This window comes from Perca flavescens, chromosome 9, assembly GCF_004354835.1.
Source record: "Perca flavescens isolate YP-PL-M2 chromosome 9, PFLA_1.0, whole genome shotgun sequence".
NCBI lineage: Eukaryota > Metazoa > Chordata > Actinopteri > Perciformes > Percidae > Perca > Perca flavescens.
This window is the reverse complement of record NC_041339.1, coordinates 21,684,867-21,703,856: the sequence shown is the minus strand read 5'-3', so window position 1 is coordinate 21,703,856 and position 18,990 is coordinate 21,684,867. Positions and strand designations below refer to the sequence as shown.

General features: G+C 39.7%; 1 protein-coding gene across 1 annotated transcript in view; it reads right to left on the bottom strand.

Moving 5' to 3' along the window:
• Positions 1-419: 419 nt before the first annotated feature.
• Positions 420-18,990, bottom strand: part of psmd1 (proteasome 26S subunit, non-ATPase 1) — a 48,489-nt gene continuing 29,918 nt past the window's right edge. The window contains exons 18-25 of the mRNA XM_028586947.1: positions 18,052-18,168; positions 16,318-16,420; positions 12,931-13,100; positions 10,777-10,869; positions 10,242-10,328; positions 7,639-7,833; positions 5,542-5,707; positions 420-628 (exon numbers count right to left, since the gene is read on the bottom strand). Coding sequence (XP_028442748.1) covers positions 5,561-5,707; positions 7,639-7,833; positions 10,242-10,328; positions 10,777-10,869; positions 12,931-13,100; positions 16,318-16,420; positions 18,052-18,168 — 912 coding nt within the window. The 3' untranslated portion in view covers positions 420-628; positions 5,542-5,560. The remainder of the gene's footprint in view (positions 629-5,541; positions 5,708-7,638; positions 7,834-10,241; positions 10,329-10,776; positions 10,870-12,930; positions 13,101-16,317; positions 16,421-18,051; positions 18,169-18,990) is intronic.

Below are 18,990 nucleotides of genomic sequence, written 5' to 3'. Positions count from 1 at the left end.
CGACATTCTATGACTTTTTATGAAATAAGTCGACATACTATACTATGACTTTTTATGACGGATATACTATACAATTATTTAATACATTTTAACATACTATAATTTTTAATGAAATTTTTTGACATACTATACTATTAATTTTTTCAACATACTATTCTATGACTTTTTAATAATTTTTCGACATACTATTCTATGACTTTTAAAAAAAATTTCGACATGCTATACTATGACTTTTGGATACATTTTTGACATACTATACTACGACTGTCATTAGACATACTACAGAGACAGAGTGCTGGGCAGTATGAAGCAGCTACTGCGGAGTGCTGAAAATGTACACCAGTCTAAATGTATGGGATTAGAAAAATTCCCTCAATGCACACCTGGTAAAATATCCACTCAAATAAACACACACAATGTCCAGCCTCCAATATATATCATTTTTTATTGTACGGACAGAAAATTATACAATTCGAAGATGTAAAACATTCCCTGTCTGGCAAATGAGAAGGCAGCACAGGAAAGAAACGTGTAAAAGAGGAAGTGAAGCAAGGAGTTGGATGAATAAATGGATGCACAAAGGGGGACACGCTGGACCAACATGCTGAGATCTCACTTCTTCTGATGCCTGAGGAGAGAAAAACACGGCAATTAGATAGGATTAACTTAACTTTAATAATCCAAAACATCAAAAACTTATATGCCACATTCATGTCATAAAGGAGGATGATAGAGATGGAAAAGATTCCCACGTTTACAACTAACAAAAGTTCACAGCATTGGCAACAGTGTGAGGGTTTAAGTGTGCATTGACAACAAAGCACTGTTATACTTAATTTGATTTAACTGAATGACGGACTTTGGTTCATGAGGAATTCATGTTTCTTTGGTTTTTAGACACTTTTGCATTATAAAGTCTGAGATATTGGAGCTTTGTCCCCTTTTAAAATTACAACTTGATGCTTTTTACAAACCAGACAGTTAAATAAATAATGACATGGGAGTAGCATAACATCACAGTTTACAGGTGCTGTGTGAAAGTTACAAACATAGTAAAAGCATTTGAATGCTGATTAGCTACCAATGCATAGAATAACCGTTATATCAGATGGGTTGATGGGATGGTTGATCAAGTTAGAAAGTGATGGACAGCTATAATAGTATATGGTCTACTTATTCATCGAATGAAAATGTAAGGGATCTTAATATTGATGGATGTTCTTCACTGAATGTCTTCCGAGTTTTTGTTTTTTTAGATTATATACACACACTCAATTGCTCATCAATACTAATGAATCAGTAATTCAGATGTGGACATTTTTAAAATCAAATTGATCTGTGTTTTTTTTCTTCAAGTTACAAAACAATTAAATATAATACTGTAATATGCTGAGCCAGAACTCATTAGAAATCACAAATCAAAAAGGGGTGTATATAATGTACTTTATGTACATGCTACACAGTCCAGACAGATTTAAGTAATTCAAACTCAAGATGATGTTGCAACTGTCACTGGTTGACAACTTAACTGGTTATGGCAGGAAAAGCTCAGGTTGAACCAAGAACACTCACAATGCCAGGGACCTGGAACGTTATCTTCCAGACAGAGCTGCCTGGAAGACGACGTTGGGGGCTTAAAACACCAAACACCCATTCAAGTTGTGTTTGAGATGTTGAAGTGAACTACACATCAGCATAGTATTGGGCCTTTCGTGTATCTACAGGAGTCTCTACACACCAAAAAAAGTCCTGACAAGAGCTCTTATCAGGTACATTGAGTGAAAACACCTGCATGGGTGGAGCATGACTATTTAAGGGCTTACATACCAGAAAACAGTAAGTAAAACAGATCTGATCAAATGCACCGTGACTGAACACATTTCTTCAAACCTTTTTAATAACGACTGGGTCACTCTAACCGCTTGGCTGCCGTGCTGTCTATAGCAAACACACAATCCTGCAGTGTTTACTCTGTCACACAGCACTTGGACCTCATTAAGAGATGACATAGTATGCACAGAGGCCCTAATTTGGTCATTGACACCTCATCGGTCTCATCACACGCAACAGCGAGCTCCTACATGAGAGGCAGGCTGCAGCCGATCCAACACAAACACAACAAGCAGCCAGGAATCATTATATTAAGCATCCAGCTTCACTGGCAAGTACAGTGAGAAGGTTTGCCCTCTGAGCTGGTGTTTAGAGATGGCAGTGGCGTTTACATTCCTCAGTCAGTGACGGGTTAAACTGGGTTAGACTTGGAAACAACAGCACAGACCAGAGGCCCGTTCCAGAAAGCAGGTTTAGCGAAAACTCAGAGTTTGTTAACCCTGAGATGAGGGAAACTGAGTTTTCCGTTCCAGAAAGAGAGGTAACTTAACCTCGGAGTCAGTTACTATGGTAACTGAGTCTGTGAACCTAACCTGGTCGGGAGCAGGTTTTCTTCAAGAAACCTCGAGTTTCTCTCAGTCTCCTCCTTCTGAGAGGGAGGAGACAGAGAAACGGGTGAAAAAACTTGAGTTTCTCACTGGGCGTTTCTCAATACCAAGAATGCAAACTACGGACTTGTGTTCTTGGGGAGAACGTTCTTGCTGGTTGTTCTTGGAAGAATTAACTCGCAAGTTCACAAGCACAGAAAACGCTGTTAACAGTTTGAGACGATGCGTTCTTCCTGTTATTGCTCAACACCCCCAGCACAGAGGCTACCTGCAAGGCTCCAAAATACCAGATATAAAAACCACAAGAATATAACCACTTTGTATTAAAACAATCTCTGGACAAGAAAACCTCATAATGCTACAACTATTGCAATAATATTGAAAAATAAAACTAATTGAGCTTTAATTTTATTGTTTACGGTTTAGCTCAAACACCCCTTACTTATTCAAAAGAGTGGAACGCGATCCCTACTATTATTAGCATATAAATTTAAGTCAGTTTAAATTAAACAAATAAATAGGCATATGCACTGGTGTGTCCTATGTGTTCCTATTAGTGTTATGTGAAATTATCATTTCTATATTATTGTAGTGCACTGTATATGCCCAGGGAGATGGAAATTAGAAATTCAAATTATAAAAGGTTGGTGTCTCCCCTTTAGTCTACATAACGCCAACATATTCCTATTTACATGTTGTGATTTATAGAGTGACAGCGTGTACAAAAAACAACGTAACATGAGACACAGCAGTCTTCTAACCGTAAACAAACCAGGAACTATATTCTTAGGTGGAAGAATATAGTACTTGGGCGGAGTGATATGCTCGCAGCAAGCCTGTCTGAGAATATAGTTCCCAGTTTGTTTACTGTTAGAAGATGGCTGTCTCATGTTACGTTGTTTTTTGTACACGCTGTGACTATACAAATCACAACATGTAAATAGGAACATGTTGGCGTTATTTTGTCACTTTTGTCACAATTCGGAGCAGTAGGCTAGTTGGTACCTGCAGGATCTATGCTAGGCTAAGCTAATGCTGGAGCCGTCAGGCTGCGTTACAGCACGCACGGAGATGAGAAGGGTATGTATCGACTTGTCTTACTCTGGGGGTTACGGTGAATAAGCTAAATTCCCAATAAGTTGGCGTGTTCCTTTAAGGAACCGGTCTAAAAGACACCCTGGGGTCCTACAGCGGGGTCTCCGAGTGGGACTATCCGAGCGCCGAGCTACGCGGCCCCAGCAGGCGCAAGCTGGCGGCCGCGTCATTTTATGGAGCTCTGAAAACTCCGAAAACTTTGGAGCAAATTGTCAATTCGGCAAAGATTTTCGCAAGACTGCCTATATTCGAAATATAAACTGTTAATTTCTCGCCTAAAATGTTCTCAGAAGTGAATTTAGTGATGAATAAGATGGCGAAATTTTTTTCGTTTTTGGGCTGTCTATGTACTGGAAATCCAACCATCATTGAATGCCGAAATGAATGTTGGGATACAGGTGCTGCGAAGTTCATACAAGTTACCAACCGATGTATCCTCGGTAAATGGGCGTGTCAGGAATACATCCGGGAATTTTTAACTGTTCTTGGCGAAATGCGAACTTGTGTATTGGGACAGTACTTTGGCAACACGAGATGACGTTTCACAGGGACACAGGAACACAAGTCAATAGAAGAACACAGATTGGGAAACGCCCTCAGTCTCCTCCTTCTGAGAGGGACGAGAAACTCGCTTCCTCATTCATTCATTCAGTCTGTATCAGGCACATTTTAATGCAGTTTTATCTGCATGAATAAAAAAATGTATTGGTTTATATTAGGCAGATTATAAAACGTTTTTTTCCTCAAACATGTCATGTCCTTTTGTCGACGATCCCGTTGATGAAAAAGCTGTATTAATTCACAGAGTTTACGTCGGTATTGAGTCCCGACTATAGATGTATTTTCATTTCCACATAACCGATTTGAGATGTATTTTTTTTTTTTAAATCACAGTCCATCAGATATGTAGATACCTTATCCGTCCTCATATCACTAACATCAATCATCGTCGACAGGCTTTAACATCCCAGCAGATTCTTTGTATCGCATTACGTTTTTTGCAAACAGCAGTTTTTTTTTACAACAGTGTAGCGGATCATACTGTAATAGTAAAGCCACTGTATGCAGAGCAATCAGAAAAGTGTGACTCGCTCTGAAAAGTTTTTTAAACGTTTTTGTAGTGTTCCCTGGACAGTAGAGCCATTAAAAAGAAATACATCATTATACATTATAGTTCCGTTAATGATATGGTGCTGCAGCCTCAGAATGGGATTAGTAGTTTACTTTTTCGCCCGCAGGATTGCACCTAAATGAAATTATAGTTGTAATACAATTCCAGTTTTCACCAGTAATATTATAAGTTAACTGTGATTAAATATGAAATTAATACACTGTGAATACATACGCATTGACTCAAGCAGCAATTTTCTCCAACACCAATTCTCTCTCTTTTGCAGCAGCAGCCGCTGTCTTGCTTTTTTCAAACTCGCAGTTTGTCCGCATGAGTATTTCCGCCGACCCGTTTGTTTGTGGTTGTTACCATGGTGAATCGTAGAATCATGGCTCCATTCATACTGCCTTTTGTGCACGCGCGTAACCCTGAGTGAACATACTCCGAGTTGATTGAACCAACTCATATCAGCTGTTCTGGAACCGAAAACTCTGAGTTTCCCATCTCAGGGTAAATCAACTCAGACATCAGGGTTAGACTCAGTTTGTTAAACCTCCTACCTGGAACAGACCCCTGCATTGTGTGTTATCGCATAAGGTTACTTCCAATTTAAAAATGGCCCGACAGCTATGTGTGTTAAAGTCAGAGAGGTGTCTGGAGATCAGCAACACAGTATTGTATGTGATTGTATCTTTACTTTCACACTGCAGGCAGCCACAATCCAGTGATTTAATACTTACAAAGAGATACCAAAAGGTGACATGAAAACCTGCAGACTACTGATTGGTCAGTGGGTAAGCGCCATAGCAGCAGACGGGGAAACAAGACCAGTGTGTTGAATATCAGCAAACGCTTTGCTTCAGTTATGAATGAATAACAAAGTTCAGGAATGCATACCTTTGCTGTGAGAGCATTTCTACTCGTCAATATACTCAAATGGCTCGGGTGGCTCTGGCTCCTGTTCTTCCTCCTCTATTTTGGGGCCGTGAGCTGAGACGGGCTCCACCAGCTCCTCCTCCTCCTCACTGGTGTCCTTCATGATGATGATCCCACCCGTGTGGAGCTGGTGACAGACAGGAAAAATCAATCGACAGTATTTAGCAAATGGATAGAGTATCACACTATATTGATGTTTAAAGTTTCCCTGCTCAAAGTACACTATGTTTGTTTACATCTCACTCTTCACTGTTGATAAGGAACCGTGCTGCTTATGTAACAGATGGTAGGAAACTGAACTCAGCAGTTAAGAGTGCTACAGTCTGGTTTAACTCCCAATGACCAAGCAGAAAGCAGCTGATATTTGTCATAACCATAAGAATTTCATCTTTAAGTAATCTAATCCTGCTGGAACCACCAATCTTTTTTTGTTTTTGTTTTTTTATTCCCAGGGCCAGATAAATACACTAGGAGGCTCAGGGCAAACATTTGTTAGAGAATTGAGAATTAGAATGAATTAAACCTGCCATTTCTCCCACTTTCTGTGAATTGTGTGTGCTTCAGTTAGTATATGAAATAAACAAAATAACTATTAAAGTCTTTAAACTTGGGGTGCCTATAATTTCAGATTGTATTGTGCTTTTAGTGGTGCATCCAGTATTACCAAACAAATTTGCATTCAGTCAAATTGCCACAAACACCACATGGTGAAGCTGGAGCATTCAGGTCCTCTGAAGGTCTGGGCCCCATGTGGTAATCTACCTTTGTTCACACACCCAGGAATTTATTTAAAAGGCACTCAGTCTTCCAAAGATACAAAATATGTCAAGCTAAACTACTGTCACAAGAAATGTTGATGCACATCTACACTATTTCAATTGTGAAATAATGGTACAACCATAAATCAAAAGTTTGGACAAACAAGAAATTCTAAGGGGAAAAACAGGATTTGGGAGGGTTAATTTATTCAAAAGTAAAGATCACGAATATGTGAACTGAGTGGTTCTGGTATTTGATTTACAATTTATTTGTGGAAGCATTCAGCTTTGATGAAGAATCAAAGACAGGAAATATTCACGGAAGTTGAACCACATAATAGGGTCCCGACACTGACCAGATTTCAAGATAAGTCTGTAAAACCTCTTCACTTCCTAACCCCGTCTTTGAATGTAAAAACAAACCCTTAAAAGGAAAGCAGCTTTATAAAACTTAACACACCCTTTAGGCACTTGATACAAGCATCTTACAATGTAATACTCAAAGCGTAGCTTGCTAGACACAAAATCAAACAGTACTTCCTCTTTACAGGACTAGGGTAAGTGCTCATTGGGTGACCTCACATCATCCTGCCATTTACTGCGGAAAACTGTCAACATTTACAGCAGGACTGTAAATGGTCTCGTCTGGTTTATAGGCCTGAGCAGAGCCGAGTTTCTGGACTTGGGGATGTTCGACAGAGGTCAAAATGAACCGAAAATTTGGTCTATTCTGGCTGTAGTTTCTGTGGCGAACGTCCTCGATGATCGCCACGTGTCATTGTTACATGGTGATTCTTATAAGAAGCTTTCGCTCTTCGATGCAGAAGAACTAAAAACATTAACTGACATTTACTGTTACTGTCGCTGTACCCCCTAACCCTTGACATTATATACCAACAAAATGGAGCCAGATATTAATAATAGTTATAGACATAGGGTGCTTACACACCCGACCTCTTTGGTGCGTTTTGAACCAACTCTAATGTATTTGTCAGTTTGGTTCAGTTTGTTTAGATGGATGTGAAAGTTGTGAACTGAACGGAGACCAATTCAAAAGGTGGATTTCAGACCGCTTCTAAGTAAACACTGGTGGAGTTTGTTGATTGTAAGGTCTCCTTTGAAGAACTCTTGGTAAGACTTTTTGCTAAAGCCTCTTGAATATATTGACAGACAGACAGACAGACAGACAGACAGACAGACAGACAGACAGACAGACAGACAGACAGACAGACAGACAGACAGACAGACAGACAGACAGACAGACAGACAGACAGACAGACAGACAGACAGACAGACTTACCGGTTTGAAGGGCTGGTAGCGGCAGGTCTCGGGCATGTTGAGGACTTTGAGCTGAGCCGGCATTGCTCTGGCTGGGTTCTCCAGGAGCTGGAAATTTGGCTCGGCTTCTTTCTTCTTCTCTTTCTCCTTTTCTTCATCCTTCTTCTCCTTCTCCTTCTCCTGTTTCTCCTTCTCTTTCTCCGCCTCCTGGACCTCCTGTGAAAGAAGCAGTATTTTCTGCATCAGGACTACTGTGATAACGTTTTTCTATGTTCTTGTCCACATTAAATCTGCAGTTGGGTCTTCTTCCGTTTCTGGGGTTTAACAGTTTATATTAACTTTTACCTCTCTCTTTGGATGCATTTTATAATTGGCGTTTGATGCATAAAAAAAAACTACATAAATTAATTTCAGATATTTTCAGAGACAAATTATAATTATCCACAATTAGTAAGTTTAAGTTTAAACCCACCATAATCACACCACAATCAAGAATCAATGTTTTTTAGTAGGCTATATGTTTGACATTATTTGACAGTTGGAGGAGTTATGAGAAATACATTCGGGTTTTCCTTCTGTTGTGATTCAGCCCTTTCAATCTTCAATTCTTTCCATGATGATTTCTTCATATTTTCTTCAAATTTGTTTTAATTAGAAACATGAATTAAATGATACTTTGATTATCAAAATTGTTTGAATTTGTGTTGAATAGTCCTAATGAATCGACTAATTGTATCATATTGTACATAACGTACACTGTATTTATCAATACCCTGTTTACTGGCCTTGCCATTTCCATCTCAATCATTCCACTCAACATATTTTAGTGTTGATATATTTAGTGTCCAAATAAAAATATAACAGTGGAGGGAAAATAGATTAGTTAAAACATAAACAAAATGGTCAAACCGAAGTCAGCTCTGTAAAACTGTCCAGTAAATGACAACCAGACAATTCTGAACCGTCTGACCCCAGTGTGAGTGGATACCTTCCCATCAACAGCCTTCTCAATAAGTTAAGCCAAATAAAATCAAAAACCCGAAATGTGAGCAGGCTGGACATTTCCAAGCTCGTCTCTCAGCACCAGAGCTGAGATGTAGCGTGGCAGAGCGGATCAAACACGCTGCTAACGCCCAGAGAAAATCCCAATGAAAGTTATATTGGCTCCGGACTGACAGAGTCGGTCTATGTGAACACTGGGTGTGGGTGAGGGTAAAGATTAAGACCAACTTTGAGAAAAGAAATAAAAAGGTAGCTGTACGTGTATGGTGTTAAAGAGCAGAAGAGAATGTATACTGGGTGCATGGATCTGCCTCAAGATATCCCAGGAAGTATCTGGATGTTTGTTATTTTATCGGCATACCAGTAGGTATTCAGTTAAGTGTGTACTAATGTTGTGCACTCAGGAAAAGGCACATGTGGTATGTAAGGCTTAAACTAAAAGCACCACTACCAGGACACAAGCTGTGGCTGCATTGCCATGTGGACTTGAAACAAAGTACAGTTGTAAAAAGTAATCCAGGTATGATGAACTGAACAGTATACACCTGAATATTATATGGAATCTCCCTGCCTTCAAAGCAGTCTGGTAGGCCAACAATGTAATACATTCTTGAAAACATTACTTTAAATAAATTGCAAGGGTCTAAATAAAAGAAGGAGACCACCTACAAAATGAGTAAATTTATGGTAGATATTTCTATTGCAATAGATAACACTCCCTCCTCCACACCACTCATTCATTCTTGTAAAATAAACAAAAATAAATGTAGATATGTTGCTGTTAGTCCCGACTCCTTTTAAAATGGAAAGAGTGAAAACAAACAAGAAAATAAACAAGATTATTAGTAATGAGTAGGGTTGGGTACCGAAACTCTGTGCCAATAGGGAACCGGTGCCGACGTAAACGGTAGTAACGAGACCGAATAAGAACGAAAGTTTCGGTGCGTCATTTCGGTGCCTGACTTTACACTACACCTGAAAGCATGTAACGTTAGCCTACCTTTAGCTAGCAGCTGGATTAATCACGGTTAAAATGCTGACAGCTAACGTTAAACAGTGTAAAGTGTGACTGTATTTCACTGTGGAGTACTTCAACAGCGGGATGTAACGGTCTGCTCTGCAGCGCAGCAGCTGCAGTTGTCGCAATTCATAGATATACAGTATGTTTATATGGTCGGAATTAAACAACACAGACGGTGCGTTCACTTGCAGCTGCCGTTGTCGGAATTAAACACAGACTGTGCGTTCACTTGCAGCTGCCATTGTCGGAATTAAACAACACAGATTCACTTAAAACTGGTAGCCTCGTGGTGCATTGACAGTAATTGTAAAATACCCTTTTCCCATCTGGGGTTCAACAGCAATTTACTGGTGAAATAAGTTATTGTTATAGTTATTATGTTGTTATTAAATCTTTAATTTTGACCATGGCCTTAGCAATAAACAAGTCACTGACTGTTGTTTACTACGTTTTTTTTTTTTTTTTTTTTTTATTGAAAAGTACCGGTTCAGGCACCGGCACCGTTTTAAAAGTATCGATTTAGCACCGGAATCGAAAAAAAACAAAACGATACCCAACCCTAGTAATGAGGGACTTTTTTTAGGGCTGCATTTCCACTCACCACTTCCATCTTCTCCTCCTCCTTTTCTTTCTTTTCCTTCTCCTTCTTCTTGGCTTTGGCTGTGATGGAGAGAACAGCAGTGGATACCTGCCATACAGACAGAGAGAGAGGGGGAGGGAGAGAGGGAGAGAGAGAGAGAGAGAGAGAGACAGAGACAGAGACAGAGACAGAGAGAGAGAGAGAGAGAGAGAGAGAGAGAGAGAGAGAGAGAGAGATTTCCACAATGTAAGACAATACCATAGACACTCAGACCTTCTACAAACATGTACAAAACTAGTCAACCACAAAATAAACGCTGCTTGGTCTTTCATTACATTCTCCAAGAGCATCTAGGACTGTGAAATGAAGCAACTGAGAAAAATAGGCCAGAGATGCTGAAATAATAAATATAACGGGCAAGGAAATGATGAGTCTGACAGGGAGGGTTCAAAATTATTCACAAATCAATATAAAGCGAGGTCAGCTTTCCTCTACTAATAATTTTAGAAAAAGGAAAGCAAAACAAGCGGATCTGTCATGGCACCTAAGTTCTCACCTTCTCCTTCTCCTTCTCTTTGGGAACCTCCAGAGCTGGTGGGTAGGCAAAGGTGGAGGGCTTACAGTTAGAACGATACTGCACCTTGGGCATCTGAACAGGAAGCAGAAGAGATGATGTTTAGTAACTTCATACATAACCTCACCGTGATCAACCCGTCCGATCCACTTTAGGAGAGAAAATACCTCTAACATCCTTTCAGAAAGTCAAACAAAATCTACTCATGTAACACTTTGCCGTGTGGTGATTTTTAGCCATGCTAGCAGCGTAGTTGTTCCACCAATGAACTTTTAAAGTCAGCCAGAAAGACTTGTCTCTTGAGTTTTTTGTTGAACCTAAAAACAGCTTTATTCAACGTTGAAAACAGACGTTTTCAGAGAGCTGAAGTACCGCCTCCTCTTCTAGTTATCATTTATTCCACTAACATTTTTAACTTATCAAGATTTCTTAGTTAAAACAATGAAGTGTTTAAAAGAGTCCAGTAGTAAACAGCCATTTATCTCTGGATATACACAGAAAACTCTGCGAACATGTTTTATAGGAGAACTGATGACTTGACTCTTTGGTTAAACCTACTGAGTTACAGATGCTAGTGGGACACAGGCTACAAGGAGAGGGGGCAGGACTTTAGCTCTCTATTATAGGAAGACAGATTCAGACTGAATAGTGAACTAAAGTGAAATGTGAATTGAGGATAAGCACAAGGCGAACAATGGTAGAATGCGGTTCTTTACGTTTTCTGTGAGAGAAAATGTCACATCAAAACCTCTAAAATTTGGCAGCTTCATGTCATCTCAAATGTCATACTTCAACACAGATTTTATATTCCAATGTAATTTGGGTTAAATATGAAAACGTAGTTAACAGTAAAACAGTTTTACACTCCTTTCATATTCATTCAGTTAGGTATCATCTGAGCCAGTGTTTACTGTCCTTTATTATGCTGTTACTGTAGATGACACTTCACAATGCTTTTAATGAGAAGGAAGTGTTAAAGGGTTAGGGGTTAGATATGTAGGGTTAGTGCTGTCACTAGAAATAGCTTGGCTTAGTTAGGTTTTAAAGTTACATTTAAATTTATCTGGTTAGACAAAAGTAGAAGAAGAAGCACTACTACAACCCCCTCCTTCACATATTAGCTGCGGGCTTAACCTTATGTAGAAATGAAAAAGTGCTCTGTCAACTTTACCTAGACAAACATAAAAGAAGCTCTCCAGCCAGAGCAGCACCAGGTGCCTTCTGTTTAGTGTGAGTCTTCAAATTATAACAGTGTTCCCTAAAATAAACAAAAATGACTAAACCGTCCCAACAGAGCAGCACAAGGTGTGCCGGGGGGCTTCTTATTTGTTATCACCTCACAATTCAGCCGTTTCACTGCAAGATAGAGAAGCAGTAGAGCAGTGAAGGGACTAGTGAAGTGTGTATTTTCTTTTAAGCTAACCTACAGGTTTTTTGCTAAAAAACACTAACAAACTTGTAAATGAAGACTATGTTCTTTGTCCAATGGTGAGAGGCAAAGTCTGTGAAGACTCGTGCTGCATAGTTAAACAGGTGCTGACGAGCCTTGGCAGGGTGCAGCACAAAGTCTGCTAAACCCTGCTGTGCCGAATGCTCTGCACTCTAGCCCTGGTGTATTATTTGGGGCTTTGCACTAAGTATATTCTCCAGTGCTTTGTAAAGCTGGAGATGCACAATCCACAAAAGTGTGCAAGTGTCCCTGATGTCAGGTGCTGTTTATTCGGGTAGCAATAAAGAGATAATGCCCATCTAATGTTTAAAACCCCCATACGTCACAGCGATCAGGCCCACATTCAGGAGGGCCTTGTTATGCATAGACTGCTGGTGACAGTTGTTACCAAGGCAAGAAGCTAAATATTTTCAAACCAAATGCAGTGCCAAATACAAATTCAGCAGCCACACACCCCCCCACTTAATAATTATCCACTTTGATAGGATGCCAACTATTTACAGTTATTTCTGCATTTCATGCCAATTTTGCTTGATGTTTTAAAGATCCGAAAGGAATCTTTATTTTCTTCACTTAATTGTTTTAGACCAGTGTTGGAAAAAAGGTTACAGTTGCTTACACAGACACATCATACACCAGCATTCCTTCTGACACACCAATCACAGCAAGTGTAGCCACTTCAGTACCTTGAGGTCCTTGTTGAGGCCAATTATAGCAGTTGGTGTGAAGGCCAATGACAGGAAGTGGGAAAGGGGGAACCAGAACCAGAACTGAGTGAAGACCAGCAGGCCGACCAATGTTGGCATGTGAGTGTGACCCGTCCTGGACTGTAGAGAGATGGTCACATTACGTCCACCTGGACAACAGAGGGCAGAGGAGGTAAAGAGGGTTTCAGTATTATGGCACAGATCTACAGGATATTCATTCATTTACCAGATGACACTATTACAAACAAATGTTATACAAAGTATCTCTACTATGACAATAATATATCTAATGCTTCATCACTATAGCAAAATTTTAAATGTAATTTTAAAATGAATAAAACTAGTATTTTATTCACAGCTACAACTCTCATCCAATGTTCCCTTGCTTTATTTGCACACATTTCCCTCCAGACATTTTTACTTTCTACATGAACATGCAGAGCAATATACAGTATACTAGAAGTCAAACCGCTTGTAGTAACTGCTAATATTATTATTATTTTTTAAATAACATACTTGCTGCCAAATTATGTACCAACTGTATGCACGCTGAGCAAACCTCAAGCAAGCCTTACGCATCCCTAATAATATTGGTTTAAAACAATTTAAAACAAAGTAGAAAAACAAAAAGGACAATTTCATAATAGGTAGAGAATTTAGTTTGGTCACATGAGAGCTGTGGCGGAAACCACTGCTATGAGAATGCATGATTAGCACCAATGTAACCTGGAAGTTAATAGATTACTGTGAGCAAATACAAAGAAGGTGCAAACTTGGAGGTCAACTACTCTTTGTACACTGAAAAAAGAATGCAATTGTTAAAACATTTTTTATGCTTGGTACAAGAATAGTAAGATGAAGGAGTGGGAGGTTAATGAGGGTACAGACCAGGATGGTCACCACCCTGAAAAGGTCGTCTTTTGGCTTCAATCTGTCTAATCTGTTGATCCCTTGGCAAAGATTTACATTACAGGGACAAACTGGTGAGCCAATAAAACCCAGAAATGCATTGTGTAGAGCTTCCTGCAACTTTCCAAAATGTATTATCATTAGATGTGAAGATTAATAATTGATCTACATCACAAGAGGTGCTGTCCCAAAAATTACAGATGCCTTTTCCAGCTGCATAAAAAGTAGTTATAGATTATATTAAAGTTAAAGGTTTGATCCTCACTGTGGCTACTCATGGTGAAAGTGTGTGCTCTACCAAACAAAAATGTAAGTCAATTTCAGTTTGCCTGCGGAGCTGACCAAAAAGAAAATGATGAACAGGGGTCAAGGGCAGTACCAAAAAGATAGAGCTCCCTTGGCCTTTCTGGGACAACGGTAGGGAGGGACTGCAGAAAGGAAGACAAAGGGAGGAAGAGACGATAGGAGGCAACCAGGGTGAATCTATCATTTCTATAGAGATGAAAAGAAAAGTCCTTTAAATAGGGTAAGTTACTAGGGAGTATCCCTTCCAACCAGAAATGTTATCTGCCCAGAAAATACCAGTGAAATCATCTGCAATTATGCTTTGAGCCCACTCTTTTCTGAGGCCACTCGGATGATTTAAAAAATGTGGCCTTATCTTGACATCTGAACCAGTGTTGAAACCATTCCAGTCCCACAGACTGAACGTTGGCCAGAATGAGTCACGAGGGCTGCTTGCTGCACCACAACTTGGTGCTTAAGAGTCTCTTAAAAAAATTGAGAAGAGGTTGAGAGCACTTGACTAGCGGGTGCCCCCTCCAACCTCTGTTTTTGCCAACTCTTAGTTTGGTGGGCCAATTTTCATTCCAAGGAGTTGTTGAGGGAGGCACTAGGATAGGAGCGATTCCTCAAAAAGGTGTTATATGACAATATCAACAATCAACCTGCTTGCTGTCGCTGTAAAAAGATGAAACAACTGAATCCAGTAAAACAGAAAGATAGGGCCTGTTTTGTTACATGAATGGGAGAGAAATCAATTACCAGAGAACCAATTAAAGCTAATTAATGAACTGTATCAATAAGTGAGAGAAAGACTACAAATGGGGGCTGAACATGTAGGGTTGAGAGAACGAGCAAAAGAGACCTAGGTAATGAGCACCAGTGATCATGAAACTGAGCTCTAAGCACTTCCGCCCGTCAAATTAAATACAATTACCCCTGCACCTCAAAAATGCCTAACCTCCTAGAAGAGCCAGAATACTAAAACATTCACACTGCACAAGCTTGAGCATGTCTGACATTCAAACAGGAGTGGTGTGTTTCCTGCATGAATGTGTTTAAACTGTAAGATACAAACTGAATTGTACTGAAAACACAGGTTAAGCACTGAGAGCTGGAGTTTGGCATGAAGACCAGGAGGGAGAGTGGGGAGTCAGTCTGCTGTATGAAAAATGAAACCAGTGGTCAGGGTTTTGTCTGGATGGTCTCACGCAGGGTCATCTTGGCATGTTTGCTGAGTTTATTACGGTTAATGTGGCTGATTTGATATAGGATTAAGATTCTGTCTGTTATCAAGATGGCTTATCTGCTCAAAACAAAATAACCATCAAAATGTGGTGCAGGAGAAACCGAGTTGATCAAGAGGCAATTTTATTACCACTGAAAAACTAAAAAACACATACGCTGCACTTACGCTTTCAAGTTAACAGTGCAAATACTTGAGATAGGCTTCACTTTGTGTACGTTGCAACACCTGATAGTGTATTTAGACAGCAGAGTGTAAACAGAGCTGGTTTCTTTCTGGCTAAGCACATAGGGTTTTATGTTAGTGCTAGAAAATGGATTTCTGCTCCTGCCTGCATTGATGGTTTGTGTATACATGTGAATATGAGTGTGCTCTATGCGTATGCAATTGTGTAGCTCTCCATGTGATGATGTGCAGCTCTCTGGGACCTCACACACACAAACACATGCTGCATGCTTGTGTCCACAAACACCCACACAGACACACAAACACAAAGACCATCAGACAAACAGTAATCACCAGGGGGAGACCAACAGGCCATATGGCTGAGAGCAGAGCGCAGCTGAGGTGCTAATGCACCTTAGCATGATGTGTTCCAGAGACCGTGCACGGGTGGTCAAGCGAAAAGGGAGTTACTAGGAACTTCAATTACAACACACAAAACCACAAACCCACATTACAGTTAGATCAGCTCAGTTGTTTCACAGTGTAATTCAGAATTTGGGTCTTTTTGTACCTTCACAGGCACAGGGCACAGATGGGTGGGATCACATACCAGTTTGATCTCCTGCTAAGTAACAAACATGGATAAACCCATTGACTACTGAGGAGATCAAGCTGGTGTCTTAACAGTTAACAGATTACATTTCCAACTACCAGCCTGTTCAAACATGTAAATATGTCTTGTGGACATCGGTTTGGAGACTAACCTGCATCGAGGATTCCCTGGGCCAGGATAGCTCCAAACTTGGCCATAACATCATCATGCTTGTCGTTGATCACCTTCGCATAAAGCTGCCTGAACTGGTTCACCTAAAGTAGTGAGGGGAGGAAAACATATAGAACCCATAATTGATGGTGGGACACCGGTGGCCAACCAAAAAAAATAGTTTTGTTTTATGATACTTTGGATCAATAACAGCTTCCCTTATTGAAACCGGTATACTATGCAGGATTTTCCTAAAAAAAAAAAAAAAAAAAAAAAATCCTGCAATAGACTCATACAAAAGTAATCCCTCTCAATCGTCACTTATGATCGACTAGAAGTGTGTGTCGGTGTCTGTATCTGCATAGACCCTTCCCTATGCCTTAATGTTTTTATTTTCTTCTTAATTTGCTGCGTTGGGGATGTTTCTGGGCGTCACCCTTTGGGCAGTATGTGTGTAGCCCCCAGCCAATAACAGTGAGCAGGGTGTGAGGGCGGGATTTAATAAAAAGGTAGCGACCAGGTTACATCGCCGTCTCTGTTGCTCTGCTTTGCTCTCTGTCTGTGTCATGGATGTATAAAGAGCTGCAAGTCTGTGTGTCTGTTTGACCGAGAACCAAGGCTCTCAATTTAAAACAAAAAATATTGCAACTCCATATTGCAGTCAAGTGCTTCTAAGGCACATGTTCTAGAGAAATACATAATTAAAAATAAAAAAATAAAAAGATTATATGGCTGCTAACTAGCAATGTTTCAATCTTAACAAAAACTACTGTGTTTCTACTGTGTTAGCTTTTCATTGTGACTTTATTTTTTGAATGCAATTAATGACTAAGGTTCCCCTCACGCTTTAAAATACTGCAGAAATGGTGTGTGGTTAGATTTTTTTGCCAAGTCTGTGACTTCTTGTTAGAGGCTCTCCAAATTAAGTAAGCGTTGAACAAATTGTATTACAGCCTCTGACAGCCACATTAAAACTTGCACTCTGTCAGCACAATATTCACAACAAAGCCACATCAGCATTGCCACGCCCATGACGATGGCATAGTACTTGTGGGAGTCCCGGCACGTACAGCATATCTCGATAACCGTGAAACATTGAGTAAACACTGTGCTGGGTTGTTAGCAGCCAATTTTTGCCAATTTACCACCCTAAACTAGTGCCAACTAGTGAAGCAGAGTTGGAAATTACAAAGAGCGGGACTTTGAAATAAACAGTCATGGATGTAATACCTACAGACATTCCACGGTTTGAAAAAAAAACAAAAAAAAAAACCTGCCTCTTGCACAATCCTGCATACTGCCTTGAGCTTTAAGGACTGTTGCTGTCCAGATGAGGAGCCTTTGAAAATGTGTCTGGCAAATCTTAACTGTCTATGACAAAGTATGAGGTGCTCCAAGGGTGAGTGCGTGCAGTTATGCCTGGACTAGTCACTCTCCAGTCTTCCATGACACAGATTTCTTTCCCTCCATCTTAAGTTTTGATGCTTTCTGTTTTTGGTCAAATGTTCTCCTTTCCCATTTTCTTTCTCTTCACGCTTTACTCAGTTACAGGTCTGGTCTGGAAAATGTCTCTGCTGTTTTAAAGATCTGCTTGACCTATGAAAGAGGTCTCTTAACCAACACTTTCATCCAGGCTGTTATGACTGCTTGCTATAAACCCATTTCTTTAATGATAACTGATAAGCGATCAAACAAGTCTTGACAAAAAAGCAAAACACAAACATTTGGATCTTACCTTAGGACAGGTGACTTCAGACTGCTGGATCATGATGAGGGCAGAGGCAATGAGGGCACCCTGTCTCACATAATTTACTGGGTCATTGGTCATGGGCTCAAGCAGATTGATGGCTTCCTGTGGAGATAAAGGCACAGCAGAAAAGATGATAATGTTTAAAATCAGGGCTGCAACTAACAATTATTTTTATTGTCAATTATATTCTTGATTACAGTAATCGATAAACTGTTAGAAAAAAAAGAAAGAAAGAATGTCAATCAGTGTTTCCCAAAGCTCAATACGACCACCTCAAAGTCTTGTTTTGTCCACAACTCAAAAGATATTCAGTTTACTGTCATAGAACAAATGGCGTGATAACTCCAACAAAAAAAATGTGTGCTGCACAACCCTAATGGGTCTTGTTAATAATCATCAACTGGAATTGGTATCAATAAACGACAGATCTGTAGAAAAAGTTGCTTGGATGTGAAAAAAAAAAAAAAAAAAAAAAAAAAAAAAAGGGGATCAAATGATTTTTCCATGTACGTATTTTAGCACCAGTTGCCTGGGAACCAGACAAATCTGTAAGCTCATGTTTTATTTTCTGGCAGTTCAGATTTCAAGCCAGATTAAGCAACTTTACATTTAATTTACTTTTACTTTAATTGACTTTATAATTTACTATAAAACAGCAATTCATCTAGATCTTTGTTGAAGGTTTCGCACTAGAAACCAAGTAAAAAAAAAAAAAAAAAAAAACACTTTTGTTTGGTTGAACACAGGAAAAGGGATTATCAAGAGAGGCAACCAGACCACACACATTAATGAGATTAGTGTCATCCATATCTGGTTGCCCAGTAAACAGAGTAACAGTTATGACAAACCTCGCCTTCTTCAGTTAGCTCTCATAATCACTGTAAATGTAAAAATGAGGGAGGACCACCTCTTTCCTCCTTTTAT